Below are 15,714 nucleotides of genomic sequence, written 5' to 3'. Positions count from 1 at the left end.
GTATGTAGGAATGGGGCCTGGCTGTAGATAGGAAGCTGTGGTTTTGATGCATTACACATTACAGCTAAAGAATAGACGTAGCAGATGTGGCCTTTCTTCATCTGTTCCCGGCACTTCCTTGCTAACACAAGAAACAGCAGTCAGTTATGATGTATAATGTTATAAATTTTTTCTTTTTACTTTCAGACGATTATATGCATGGCTAATGGGCTCAGAAATCAACCTTTCACTGCTGTCATCAGAGCACCCTGTTGTGAAGCGCCTCAATAGCGCTGTCAGTGACACCACTACTGAAGATGGAGGAGACATCAATGTCTATTTTGAAACTTTTTCCAAACCTTTGCTTGTAGAAGGCATTATTGCTTGTTTGAGGACGAGTAAAGGGACAAATCCACCTGATCTTCGTCCATATAGGCTCATTGTCTCCCTGTTGGATAAGCCAGAAATTGGTCCATATATCTTGGATGATATATTTTTGGATTTGTTAAGGTAAATTTCATCAGTCTCATGTAGGTGTATTAATAGATAGTTAGCAAGAGTAGTCAGAAGAAAATATAGTTTTGAAATAATTTTCTTTTCTGTGTCATTATTGTCAGAATTTTATTTTCTCATTTTTTGGTTTGATGTTGGCACAGAAACATTTTCACAAAAGATATTAGCAAGAGTAGTCAGAAGAAAATATAGTTTTGAAATAGTTTTCCTTTCTGTGTCATTATTGTCAGAATTTTATTTTCTCATTTTTTTTATTTGATGTTGGCACGGAAACATTTTCACAAAAGATATTCAGGTGTTATTTTTGATTAAACATTACATGGAAAAATTCACAAAACCAAATATAGGTGACATATAGCAAAGGCTCCTCAGCTGAGCACTGTTAGTTGACAGTTGACATGCGTTTAGATCAAATTTGCACCACATTGCCAGAGCCTACCAGTAGATGGTTGGACCCTAGTGCAGGCTCTTCCTGCTTGGCAGACAACAAATTACTCTTGTCTGGGCTCATGTTCAAACCTATGTATAGTTTGCTCTGACAAGCATATAGTTAGTGCATGTTTTTAGTAATCTCCTACTTCATCAAAATTAGTAATACTAATTATTTCAGTGATTTTGGTTGCGCACGTTATTCACTTTTATTTATAAGAGATTTTCTCTGTGACTCAAGTGTTTTGGTTGGTTGAGGTGAAGACTCACCCTTTCTTAATTCTTTGCTTGATATGGAGTTGCTTTCAGATTAACAACAGTCTAACCATGCCACAAACGTTGATTTCCATTTGAGTCAAGTTCCTCTTGACTAAACTGTAACAAAGGGCACCCAGCTTAATTCTTAGAATTTGTACTGTATCACATCAAGAGATGCTCCACAGACAAAGAGATGCCGTAGAATAGGTTGATTTGTTTTATAGTGAATTTGGAAAAGTCATATCAGAATACTGCAGGTTTGATATATATTTAGTCACTTAGTTTAAAGTTGCCTAGTGTTAAAATGAGGAGGATTAGCCTAGTTATGAGTTATGTGAAGCAGTCAGAAGAAATCACATTCTGTGGGGCTTGACTTTGGGCAGGAGGCACTGGTTTCAGTGCATTATACATGATGGTTAGAGTGTGAATGTGAGCAGATTTGGCTTCTGTTTGTTTGTCTTGCTTTTCTAGGTATCAGCCGACAATTGTGAAAAGAAACCACACATACCCATTCGCTTCTGCCATAGTAAGGTTGTATCAGGAACTAACAAACAATGGCTTCATTTGAACATATACACTGTCTACCTGTCATGTATAATGTTCCAAAACTAGAGCCTATCGTCTGAAAACACTACTCCGTGTACATCTGACCTCATTCAGTCCATGGTCAGCACAGCCACCATATACCACGTTGATCCAGTTTATTGTATCAATGCACACCTCTCATCCTTTTGAAAGTTCAAGCCTTACTTCAAAGCTGCCTTCATTCCATCCCTCCATATCCTGCATAATGCTTCTGCAACTTCTGACACTTAGATCTGTCAATTTTCGTCCATGTTCTTTATATGTTTGAACCATTTCAGTATACTCTGGTCACCCCTTACAATCAGATTGCACTGACTCGCATTCTTCGTATGATCATCCTTCCTCATGCCACAAGTCGTCCTCTGGCAGATAATTTCCATCATGACCACCTTCCCCTTTCTTGCTTTTAAGGTTCAGTGCTCACAGCCGCATGCGGCACTGTCATGACTGTAATACTTTTAAACATGGCCATCATTACCCTGACAAATATTAGACTCTGCTTCCACATGGTTGTTAATGCACCCTGGACCTTAGCTCACTCTTCTATAGGATGACTCCCTTCAGCTCCCATTGTTTTCTCTGCTACCTTATAGGACATGGAATGGTTGATATTTAAACATATGCCTAGTGTGTTAAAGTGAAGTATGAATTCCACTCTTACATAAACATTTTTAGAATGCTTAATCTGCACATACATTAGATTTGTCATACTAGACCACTTCCTTCATTCACACCTCCTCCCAGCACAATCTGCTGCCATTGCCTTAGATCCAGATAATTTCTTTGGCACCCTCTTATGAAACAATGCCAGCCTGATCATTCCTGTCTGCTTCTTGATTTCATTAGAGATCTCCATCATCTCCATATACCTTCAACTGTGCTACTGTATGATATCTTCTGTGACAATCTATCATCTGCCAACAAATGTTTTACATGACCAGACCATCCTGAAAGTCTTTTATCTCTGCACCTTTTTGATTTTGATTCATACCATATGCAATATCCTTCTCACTCTTTCATTCTTTACTTTCATAATGCCAGCTATACTTCACAAATTATCAGGTTCTTTTGTGCTTATTTTTTACCTGTTCTGACCTTTATGTGCTTTGGTTTTACATTCATAAGTTAGAGTTAGGAAAAATACTTTTCACTGGAAACTTTTTGCACATCATGTACAGAAGATTGCTTTTTCTTGTTGAAATATGATTTTTGCTACAACTCACTATAACAGATTTACCTCTTTTATAAGGATATCGATTTTTTGCTACAATTTCTGACTAACTTAAAGATTGACCTCATAGTCTTCTTTATTGTATGTGTGAGGCAGCAAGTGTGGTGAGTATTCTGACCTTGGACAGTGACTGTAGTGGGAGGCAGCAGATGGCAGTGGCCAAGGTTAGCTAAGATGGCTTTTCCAAATATAGGGCATACTTTACACTGGAGTAGCATGCACAGGATTCAAGAATATTTAGATGAATACATAGAAATTATGCTAACTATAAGATAGATTATTTATACTCAAAAAATATTATTCTATATAGTAGCTGAATACACAGTGAAAAGTTCTTAAGAAAGAAAGGAAGTTATATTTAGGGGCCTTGGTTAAAAGAATGAAAAGTTCACTGCATGTTCATATTGGTAAGTGTTACTGTCACTGAATGGCAAGCAAGATTTTTGAAAATTAGGAGATCCTTTTCATTAGATTTATTGCAATACTAATATATTTACCTGTTAGATAAGCATTGTTCATTTATGTTGAGAATATGATTTTTTTTCATTTAAAGTTATTCAGTTATTTTTATTTCAGATGCTTGTATCACACATGTCAAGTTCTGCAAATAGCTAGTGAAACGCCAGCAGAATCTAGCAGTAGACGTCAAAGCACTGTTGATAAGCAGAATCCCCCATTGCCACCATTATCTCCAGATGGCACCAAACATCCTATTGAGGGTAACCGGGGGTACCATGAAATAACTAAAACAGCTACCCTAGTTTTCAGTGCTTTACAGCCTTCATATCCATGGATGCATCTCACAGGTCGTCTGAGTCAGGCTTGTCTGCTTAAATCAGCCTCTGGAAGCAGTATGGATGAAAAGAAGAAAAATAATGAAGATGGTCATTTTGTATTGGTGGAAGATGTGGGAAGCCCAAGGATGAGTGTGTGTGAAGTGTGTACTCTGATGCAACATTTGCTTACATCACTTCCTTTAGACACACAGCAGCAGACTCAGGCTTCTCGGCTACCTGAGGTGCTGTCTTCAGTAACTGCCCTTCTCACTGAGCACCTCACAGTCTTAACTGCACATGAACTATCAGTTGGATTGTCACTTTGTCAAGCCACATTGCATAAACTTATTCCTTCGGTTACACTCCCACCAGCAGCTTCTCTTTCTCGGCCAGATTCAAGAGCAAGTATTGGTACTTTTGCCTCCTTACAGCTCCATGCTCTTTCTCAAGTCTCAACAGTTACACGCCCTCCAGTTGTTCCAGAATCTGCAGCACGGGAGAGCCCTCCAACTGATTGTGGTATTGTTCAGATTGGCATTGAGGCAAGTGAAGAAGATATGAGCCTGAGTGAGGAAAACAAAACTGTTGAGCATAGCTCATGTACATCAGTAACTGGTGAAAGTAATATTATTAGTGATGATTTAGTTGATGAGGAGGCAGAAACCTCATTCATATCTAATATTTCTAAATTGTCAACAGAAGATCCCCAGAAATCTGGAACAGAAAATAAGAGTAATGTTAGAAATAGTGAAGATATTGTTTCTGAAAATGATGATGTTTTAAAAGACAATTCATATACTGTAAAGCCAGATGTAATGGTAGATTTATTTGAACTCCATGAAATGAAAGAGATGGATGATAGGACTGAAGCTGAATTAATCACAGAATATGAAGTTCCTACCGATTCAGGAGTAGAAATGGGAGATGTGACTGTGCACTGTCATGATCTGTGTCAGCTACAGGTATCCCAAGAAGCAAGTGAGGATGAGTATGAAAGTGCTCCTCAGAGCCCAAACCATCTTGGTTCTTCCCCCATACATAGTTATGTAAAAATGTTTGAAAAATTTTTTCTTGAATTTATTCAAAAAATTTTGATATCTTGTAATTCATCACTTGCAGACTTTCAAAGTATGCTGTATAGATCTGAAATGCTGGGAATTGATAGTCTGTCAGAATTAAAGTATTTGTTAAAAGAGTGTTTGCACTGTTGTGAGGCAAAAAAGGGGTCAAAAGGGTCTCCTACAACACTGAGGGCATCAGCTAGGCAAAGAAATCATCTTATGTTTTCACATTCAAGTTCACCCATTCATTCACAGATCAAGGATGAAGATATTGATATTATGACTGCATTTAAGTTAAATCCACAAGCAGGTGAACAGCTTGAAGTTTTTAAGGTATCATGTAGCATCCTTGTTGATCTCTCATCTCTTCCAACAACACCAGGATTAACCCTCATTCGACCAAGTATCAGTATCCCTCAGTGGCTCATTGGCTTATTAGCATGTGTTATTTGTGGAAGCCAAGTGTCTCCAGAATTTACCCTGGCCTCCATATCTACCTTGTTAGAGCTTGTAATGTTAGCTCAGTCAGAGCTATCTGTGTGGCAGTATGAATCAGCACTAGAGAGAGGAGCTGATGCTGGAGTGGTGACAGTCAACATTACGCCTCTGCTTCTCCCAACACATACTCACATCTTGTTGTACCATACAATGGTATATCAGGTATGTTGTTTTCATACTTTCCAATATTTGTAGTTCTTTTGTATTAATTACTATAAATGCCTAGATATTTTGTGTTCCCATGCTGACTTTAGATTACAGTTATTCAAGGTAAACAAAAGATTAAAATCATTTACTGTGTTATCCCCTTCTTACCATAAATCATGTAGGTTCCATAACAATCATTGCAGCACAAATCTAACTTTATGAATTCTAAAACTCAGTGAACAGTGTTTCTTTTCTGGACATCTTTCAATTCCTAACAGAGTCCAAAGGAGTCCAAATTCTGAATTTGCACCTTAAGTATTGCATTCAGAAGGTTAAAAGAGGAGTTATCCAGTTTAGATCTGCCAGTTTTCTAGCATTGCACAGTCACAAGAAAATGAAGTTACACGATAAACTCATCCCCCTGGCATTCCCTGTGTATATGAAGCTGAGGATATTTCTCTGGTTCCAGGTCTGTAATTATGATGTTAGGTTATAAGATGATAAATGAATAAAGATACTCAAATTATACATTAGGTTCCCCAAGAAGCAGTTCTTTGCCATCTTTAGTTTTCCCCCCTTGATCTACCATCGCATATTGTAGACTACAATGTGTGAGTCTTTTCATGTGAAAATAATTTCACAATCCAACTTTAGCACTGTGACATAAGTCATATCACAGATTCCACTTCCCCAGCAAACACGACATTGGCAGTACTCATACACATAGTAATGACTCAACAAACACTAAACAGCTACCCTCTGTACCCTCTCTCATCAAATTAGTTATGCTCTAGTCCATGTCTGAGTCTTTCATCCATGTCAAAGACTGAGAAAACTGGATATGATTCCAGAATTGAGTATTGAATAACTATTATGTAGAGATGATTGGAAACGATACATTTCCTCATTATACATCTTGATCTGGTGTTTTATCTCTTACCTCTATTTTAAGCACATGGCACGCCAACTTTGGAGTTACCTAGGACCTGGTACAAGTCATTTCCATGTAGCTAGCACAGAACTGCTGCTCCAGTTGCACAATCTGACATTGCCTCATGGACCCAGTGCTACCCTGACATCTGCCCCACCACAGCCATCCATTTCAGTTGTTGAGAGGGAGATCCTTCTCACACTGACTCGTCCACAACAGATCATTACTACAAGAGAAAAGGTATTTATGAAAAGATGTGCTGTTGTCCTTGTTGTGCTGTAGATCCCAGTATTATATTTTTTCGTATAAGTAGTTATATACTTCGCTAACTCAGGGAAATGGTGATCAAGTATAATAATGATAATAATGCACTGAAACCACAACTCCCTATCTACATCCAGGCCCCACAGGCCTTTCCATAGTTTACTTCAGGCATTTCACATGCCCTTGTTCAGTCCATTGACAGCATATCGTTGACCCCAATATAACACACCATTCCAATTCACTTTATTTATATACATGTGTATACATATACACATATACCTACATATTCATGCACATACATATTCATACTTGCTCATACATATACATTTGTACTCATATACATATTCATACTTGCTCGTCCTCACTTATTCCCAGCACCACCTTGCCCCAAAGGAAACAGCATCGTCACCATCTGTATCAGTGAGGTAGCACCAGGAAACAGATGAAAAAAGGCCACATTTGCTCACACTCATTCTCTAGCTATCACATGTATCAGGATCAGGTGTTTGCTTTGAAAAATGTGTATTAGAAATACTTGGAAAAATCCATCCTCCTCCATTCCTACTTGCACACACACACCTTCCTTTCTTAATGAAATCTCCTCATACCTTATAGCTTTCCTCTCACACCATGTATTTATTGGACCTTCCACAAGGCCTTCTCCAGATCCGTAAATTCCTCCTACAAGTTCCTCTCGTTCCTCTCTTTCTCTCAGTTTTTCTACACTATTCTTTAAAACAGACACCTAGTTCACACATCCTTCACTGCTCCTAAAGCCACATTGCTCCTCCACATTGTGCATGCCACCACCCTGTTATTCCTCAGTTCCTTACAATTTACTCTGTATGTTTAAGAGTCTTATTTCTCTATATTTCTCTATAATGTTAGCATTTACTTTTGTCCTCATACCCTTAATATAATGGCACCATACAGGCATTTCACAGTTCTCAGGCACCTTTCCTTTAGCCATACATACAGTTTACACAGAAACCTTGTCTGCCTTCCCATCCATTTTTAAAGGCGAAGTCAGACATACATTTAAGTACTTTCTCATCTCTTTGGCCTTTCTTACCATCTGCAGATGTTTGGGCATGGAATTGCCAAGGTTTCTGAAGTAGTCTAGGTCCATATGTATCCTTATTTTCTTGCCTCCAATCAAGAATTTGGGCTTTATCCTCCATAGAAAGGTAAGAGCCAACCATCTTGAAGCATAGATGGAGGAAGTGAAAATCTCAAAGTGAAGTGGCAACTAGGAACATCCTTCCAATTTAGATAGCCTGAGGCACACTGAGGCAGGGACTGGTACTCACACCATTAGAAACACTAGTCTCAGTGACTAGATGCATGATGATTTCACCCAGAGTGCATCATATGCTTTTACCTACAATAACCTTAACCATATATTGAGAATATATGGGAGAGTGGACAGTGTTTTTTTATGGACAATGTACATTGAATCTTGTCTGGCCAGTCAGCAGCTTTGTCTACCCCTTTATTCAGAGATTCAGCTACAATCCCATCCACTTTTGCTGCATTGCCACACTTCATCTTAAACAGTGCTTTCACTATCTCTTCTCTTTTCACCATATCACTTGCCGTGGCACTCTAACTCCACATACTTTCACATCTGAAACACCCAACATATGCCACCGTATCATGTAACACATACGAAAGTCCTTCAAAACATTCATCTCCTCTCTGCCTCTTCTTTGCATGTCACCACTTCCCCATCTACTCCCCTCACTGATGCTCCCATTTGTTATCTTGTACCCTATCTAATACCTAATGTGATAACACATATATCTGGCAAAATAAATTATATACATATGAATGTAAAGTGGAAGAGTACTGGAAGGAGAGAAATGGTGGGAGAATGCATGTAATGACAAATGTGAGGAAGGCTTGTAAGGACAGGGTTAAGGGGAGAATTTTTCTCCCATGGCCACCCACTTGATGGGAGTTTCTGGAGGGAATGGGCATCAGAGATGAAGATAGATAGATAGATGGATGTATACTCATGCATGTATATAGGTACTTGCATATATTGGTGTTACTGGCTTCACCTGCAGGAAGTTATGTTGTTATAATTCACCTCTAGTGAGATCATATAATTGTCAGTGGATGGATAGGAGTATACACTTGTTGAGAATCTTCTCACCTCAAAGGACTCTGCCATTTACGAGCTCCTGCCTAGAATGTGGCGTAAAGCTGCAGGAGCCACATTACAGGGTTGTGTGGTTGTATGATAATGATATATATATTTGTCCTCACTACAATATGGTAATTTCTGTAAATCCACAGAGTGGAGTGTTATGGAGTCATGAAGGTATACATACAGAGTATGACAGCACAGCTATGCAGCAATGGATAACTCTTTGGCAAGTGTCCCGGACTCTGTCATCTGGTCTATCTGGAAAACGTCCTGGGTTTGATAGGTAATTCATGTTATTTCTCTTTTTTAATGTATCTAGGTCTGACCAGGCTGAGAGGAAAGCCTAGAATTACTGCTCTCCAGCTTTAAGTAGGAATTTTCAGTTCAGATATCTGTAGTCTGAAAACATCCAGAAGTTGACTGCCCACACATGTAAGATTCTGGCTGAAATAGTGCATGAATCTGTGAGGAATATGCAGTGGAAACTGATTTATTAGGGTGATTGTGAAATGGGTCAGTGCAATCTATAATCTGTGGCCTAAGTCTTCAGAAATCCTACCAAAAGCAGCTTACCTCAATTAAAATTAGTACAAGATCTCAGATACCTCCAACTACTCCAGTGTCCTCTCATTCAAAAGTCACTCTAAAAGAATAGATTTTTCTCCAGTACTATAAGAAGTACTAATACATCGCAATTCTTATGATAATATAGATGACACTAATTGTGCCCCTATAGCATCTACCCCTAACCCTTTTTCCATTTGGACAGTGATACACTCCACCTCCTGTAGATAATGTATGTAGAACAAAAGAGTTACTGTTGTATCTTTCTGAGTACATGCTGCTAAAACATCTTACTATTTTAAGTGGAGTCCTATCTGTTATCCAGATTCTTCTGTTAACCAACCGTCCCCAGGTCCTGGTGTGATTGGACTTTTTAGGAGTCAAATGAATTTTTTTTCTATCTATCAGGTCTAAGGTTTCATTGGAGTTGTGCAGCCCATTGTATTGTGTGTTGTAAAATATAGGTTTTTAACTGTAGAACAGTTAGTTAAGTGCATTAGCTTAGTTGATTCATCAGAAATGCAAATGTGTTGTAAGAGATTATTCAACTTAGTATTTAGAATATGAAAAGGAAATACATGATAATGAAGAGAATGGTTAATGAAACAAAAATTAAAGCAATCATAGGTGACGTATAAATGTGAATAGTAAAGACATATTGCCTCAATGATTGTATAAATCTGAGTTAAGTGGAAAAGCATAGAGAAAGATTGAATGTAAAGTGTAAAGACTGAGTGAGAGAAAGATCATTTGAGAAAGTTCTCTTATTAAAAGAATCTGTAAAAATGCAGTAGAGACATGATTGAAGGCAGAGTATTTGTTAGTCACCATGCGTTACAGCAGGAGAAGGCATTTAGATATATGAGTAATTATAACATCTCCATTAAGAACTCCTGAGGATTTTAATGCTACTGGTGTAGCTGACAGTCGGTTGTATGTTTTACAGATGCTTGTTCTTAATGGTGGAACGTCTACGTGGAGATAGTGGAACGGAGCGCAGCCTTGCCCATGCATGGTTAGCTACTACTTTGCAACGTAGTGATACTGCACGATTGATGGATCCTATTCTCGTGCTACTGCTTCATCCTCACACTCGAAGAGTTAGTGTACAGCATGTTAATATTGAGAAATTGCCTCCTACTCAGCAGTGCCAGGGAAGTAAATGTGTCACAGAAGAATCTCAGATATATGCCATCAGTTCTGAAGGTGGAGAGGTCATGTATCACGTGAGCAAGGAAGGGAGACAGCCTCAGGGTAAAGGACGACAGGTATCTGCACCAACCAAACACATATTAGCCTTCAGTTCTATTTCGAAGGACTATAAGAGAGTCGTTACTCATCATGCTAATTTTACTGAGTTTGAGTTGCCTTCCAGTCATGAACAGCCACAACTGCAATCTTCTATTTCTCTCATGGTAAACCCATTCATGCAGCATCCATGGATAGATATGGAAGATCTTGCAAAAATGAACAAACCACTGAATCTTTCTAATGCAGTACGAATACAAAATGGAAGTTATCAGAAATCTTCAGCGCCTACGCAGACTGAGATGAAGAAAGTTTCATTATCCACTGGGTTTGATGAAGAGGATGGAGAGGAAGAGGAATGGACATCATCTCAGATGATTCAGAGCATTTTAGAAGATATTATAGATAATGTAGTAAACTCATGTTATAGAGATCTTGAAAGTGATGGATCTAGTGAGCATGACACATTATCTCAGTCTGTGGTAAGTGACGGTATTGTCCCAGAATTAACTAGGCATCCATTTCATTCTCATATGCTTCTGTATGTACAGGTTGTTGACAGTGGCCAGTACCTAAATGGGTTATCTTTAATCAGAAATATCATTGAAGTACAGCCTAAAAATTCTCTGTTGGCTCTTGCATCAACTAGTATAAGCACATTACAGTCAGTATCACCATTAATGATATTACTAGCAAGACATCGCCGATCTGTTTTTGGGGATGGCTTTGATGGTGGAAATGTGACAGATATGGTGAGTCAATTTCGTTCTACCATGTATCTTCAGGTAGTGATCACAGTGTGCCTTTATTACCTGCGTTCATACTACCCTTGCTTACCACACTTACGATTAAGAGATGAGCATTTGCAAGACAACTTGGAAGTTCAAATAGCATCAGCAGAAGTTCTCAATCTCGTCTTTACTCACCTGTCACCCCTTGTAACTGATTCCCCTCGTGGTTTCACACCATATATCACTGACTTACTGAGTAAGTGCAAGGTGCAAAAATGTGTGCTGCATTGTTTACTTTCCACAGTTCATGCTATGACTGGAACCGGAGCAACAGTATCTTCAGACCAAAAAGGTCCTCTTAACCAGGAGGTGCGAACCTTCACAGAGGAAGTCTTGGAATATAATTGTGGAATGCCAAGTCAGTCTGGCACCATTCCACGTCAGGAAACTTATTTGGCTCGGATTATTGACCTTACACTTGCATTAATCCGCCTTGAGGATACCTTGGCAACTGACCGGCCTGAGGGTGGAATGGTCCGAGATCCTCCTAGTGTTAGTATGAAATATTCAGGATTTAGTGCAACGAAGTATCAGCCTGGACAACCCATTCCAGCACAACCCATGTTTATGGAGGTATTAACTGTAGCATTGAATCAGCATCATTTACGTCATCTTCATGGATCATGGTTACATTTGTTCACAGCTGCCTTACCTCACATGGGCCCTTCTCTGCCTAACAACAGCTTACGTGTGACTTATCTTCTGTGTGAATTGTTGGAGTATGTGGCCCATTACTACTTTCCTGGTGCTCCTCCTCCACAGGCCCCTCCAGATTATACACTCACCCTTCTGCAGGCCCTTACAATGACTGTTCATTACTGTCTTTTAGACCCAGCACAGTCACCAGCATTTGGATCAACTTCATCTGTCACAGCATCGGCCATCTCTCCTACAAGTCAAACTGCTGGTCAGATCCTATACAATCTGTTACATGTCTTCTCTCCTGTAGGGGAGATAATGGATGCACCTGTTGATAACAGTGGGTTGGACCCACCTGCTCGTGCCCGTCACACTCTTCTGTGCCACTTACCTCGAATCATTTCCTCCTTACTTTCTCTTTGGGCTGCAACAGGAGATGACCAAGAGTCACCCTTTGTACTTGGCAGCAGACGAGGAGTTAGACAACATGTAGTAGAATTGCTATCACCCATATGCCACCATCAGACACCACATCTGCTAGCAGCTGTCAGTGTTGTATGGCAGGTGAGAATAAAGGATTACTTAGATTTTGTTTCTATTATTGATACATCTAATTTTATGTGATTCATCTAATTTTTCTGTAAGTGAATTGTAGGAGTTGTATGTACTTATATATATGCATCACCAGATTATTACTGCATGAGTGTTTCTAGTATTCTGTTTAATAAGCTTAGCAGGGTTGTTCAAGAAAGACCTGTATTACTGTATATTAAGTTACTACACCCATGACCATAAATCTTTACAGTCTGTTTGTTTTCCTTGTATCTGCTATTTCCTAAACTTTGGTAACTTTTCTTGGTTCTTGGTGTATTCTTTCAACACATCCATTTTCCTTCCCAGTTAATATTTACCTCAGCACTCATCAGAACTGGTTTCGGAGTTTGGGAGAATATGTGAAGGAAAAAGTTGAGAGTAAATCTAAATGATATCAAAGTTATCAGATTAGCTACCTTGCTAATGCGGGAAATGGCGAATAGTATGAAAGAAAGAAAAGAAATATATATTGGGAAGGATCACAATTTTGTGCATGTTCAAGTATATTCCTATGAGTCCACAGGGACTCATTTTCATTTTCCCTGTGGAAATCCTCCCCTCTCGTTTTTAATTTTCCAAAAGAAGGAACAGAGAAGGGGGCCAAGTGAGGATTTCCCTCAAAGGCCCAGTCCTCTGTTCTTAACGCTACCTCGCTAACGCGGGAAATGGCAAATAGTATGAAAAAAATAATATATATATATATATATATATATATATATATATATATATATATATATATATATATATTTTTTTTTTATTATACTTTGTCGCTGTCTCCCGCATTTGCGAGGTAGCGCAAGGAAACAGACGAAAGAAATGGCCCAACCCCCCCCATACACATGTATATACATACGTCCACACACGCAAATATACACACCTACTCAGCTTTCCATGGTTTACCCCAGACGCTTCACATGCCTTGATTCAATCCACTGACAGCACGTCAACCCTGGTATACCACATCGCTCCAATTCACTCTATTCCTTGCCCTCCTTTCACCCTCCTGCATGTTCAGGCCCCGATCACACAAAATCTTTTTCACTCCATCTTTCCACCTCCAATTTGGTCTCCCTCTTCTCCTCGTTCCCTCCACCTCCGACACATATATCCTCTTGGTCAATCTCTCCTCACTCATTCTCTCCATGTGCCCAAACCACTTCAAAACACCCTCTTCTGCTCTCTCAACCACGCTCTTTTTATTTCCACACATCTCTCTTACCCTTACGTTACTTACTCGATCAAACCACCTCACACCACACATTGTCCTCAAACATCTCATTTCCAGCACATCCATCCTCCTGCGCACATCTCTATCCATAGCCCACGCCTCGCAACCATACAACATTGTTGGAACCACTATTCCCTTCAAACATACCCATTTTTGCTTTCCGAGATAATGTTCTCGACTTCCACACATTCTTCAAGGCTCCCAAAATTTTCGCCCCCTCCCCCACCCTATGATCCACTTCCGCTTCCATGGTTCCATCCGCTGACAGATCCACTCCCAGATATCTAAAACACTTCACTTCCTCCAGTTTTTCTCCATTCAAACTCACCTCCCAATTGACTTGACCCTCAACCCTACTGTACCTAATAACCTTGCTCTTATTCACATTTACTCTTAACTTTCTTCTTCCACACGCTTTACCAAACTCAGTCACCAGCTTCTGCAGTTTCTCACATGAATCAGCCGCCAGCGCTGTATCATCAGCGAACAACAACTGACTCACTTCCCAAGCTCTCTCATCCCCAACAGACTTCATACTTGCCCCTCTTTCCAAAACTCTTGCATTTACCTCCCTAACAACCCCATCCATAAACAAATTAAACAACCATGGAGACATCACACACCCCTGCCGCAAACCTACATTCACTGAGAACCAATCACTTTCCTCTCTTCCTACACGTACACATGCCTTACATCCTCGATAAAAACTTTTCACTGCTTCTAACAACTTTCCTCCCACACCATATATTCTTAATACCTTCCACAGAGCATCTCTATCAACTCTATCATATGCCTTCTCCAGATCCATAAATGCTACATACAAATCCATTTGCTTTTCTAAGTATTTCTCACATACATTCTTCAAAGCAAACACTTGATCCACACATCCTCTACCACTTCTGAAACCACACTGCTCTTCCCCAATCTGATGCTCTGTACATGCCTTCACCCTCTCAATCAATACCCTCCCATATGATTTACCAGGAATACTCAACAAACTTATACCTCTGTAATTTGAGCACTCACTCTTATCCCCTTTGCCTTTGTACAATGGCACTATGCATGCATTCCGCCAATCCTCAGGCACCTCACCATGAGTCATACATACATTAAATAACCTTACCAACCAGTCAACAATACAGTCACCCCCTTTTTTAATAAATTCCACTGCAATACCATCCAAACCTGCTGCCTTGCCGGCTTTCATCTTCCGCAAAGCTTATATATATATTTATTTGTATATAAAAAAGAATGAAAATAGAAGAAATAAATAGCCAGTATTTAAACGCATACTTGAGTAATGTCAGTTACATTACTGCCCATCTCTGGTGGTGTCCAGCTTTTTGTAAGAATAAGATAGTTTTCTTTAATGTTTGAGAGGCAGTGTTTACATTTTGTTCTCTTGTCACCCAGTCAGTAATTTTTCAGGGTATTGGCATTGCTGCATCTGAAGCCATGAATGCTAAGAATAGGAATGCCACCACTGATATTCATAACAAGCAAAGTGGAATTGGTGGTTTACTGTGGAGTGGGTGTCCACAGCAACTGGCGTTGGTAGAGATGATGTCATTACTGCGTGTGTTACCTTTGCATACACTAGTGGCAACAGTGAAGCAGGTGGTCAAACAACCTCCAATAGTTGAAGGTGCAAAGCAGGTAATTTAGCCCTCAGTGAACTTCTCTTAGAATAGATGTAGTATGAAAAGTCACTTTTTTTCATGTGTTGGCTGTTTAGCTACCACATATAATAGATAGAATGAGTGAGGAAAGATTGACAGTGAGGATATATGTGTTAGAGGTGGAGGGATCACTGAGAATTGGGAGAC

The 15,714-nt window shown here is 39.4% G+C and overlaps 1 protein-coding gene across 2 annotated transcripts in view; it reads left to right on the top strand.

Moving 5' to 3' along the window:
• The window catches only part of LOC139755360 (protein DOP1A), an 83,955-nt gene that overhangs the window by 11,623 nt on the left and 56,618 nt on the right, over positions 1-15,714 (top strand). For both annotated transcript variants that reach the window (XM_071673538.1, XM_071673537.1), the window contains exons 7-12: positions 187-489; positions 3,572-5,492; positions 6,430-6,648; positions 8,974-9,107; positions 10,335-12,630; positions 15,317-15,544. In XM_071673538.1, the coding sequence (XP_071529639.1) occupies positions 187-489; positions 3,572-5,492; positions 6,430-6,648; positions 8,974-9,107; positions 10,335-12,630; positions 15,317-15,544 (5,101 nt within the window). The remainder of the gene's footprint in view (positions 1-186; positions 490-3,571; positions 5,493-6,429; positions 6,649-8,973; positions 9,108-10,334; positions 12,631-15,316; positions 15,545-15,714) is intronic.

The sequence above is a fragment of the Panulirus ornatus genome, chromosome 19 (assembly GCF_036320965.1).
Source record: "Panulirus ornatus isolate Po-2019 chromosome 19, ASM3632096v1, whole genome shotgun sequence".
NCBI classification, from domain to species: domain Eukaryota; kingdom Metazoa; phylum Arthropoda; class Malacostraca; order Decapoda; family Palinuridae; genus Panulirus; species Panulirus ornatus.
This window is presented reverse-complemented; position numbering and strand designations above follow the sequence as displayed.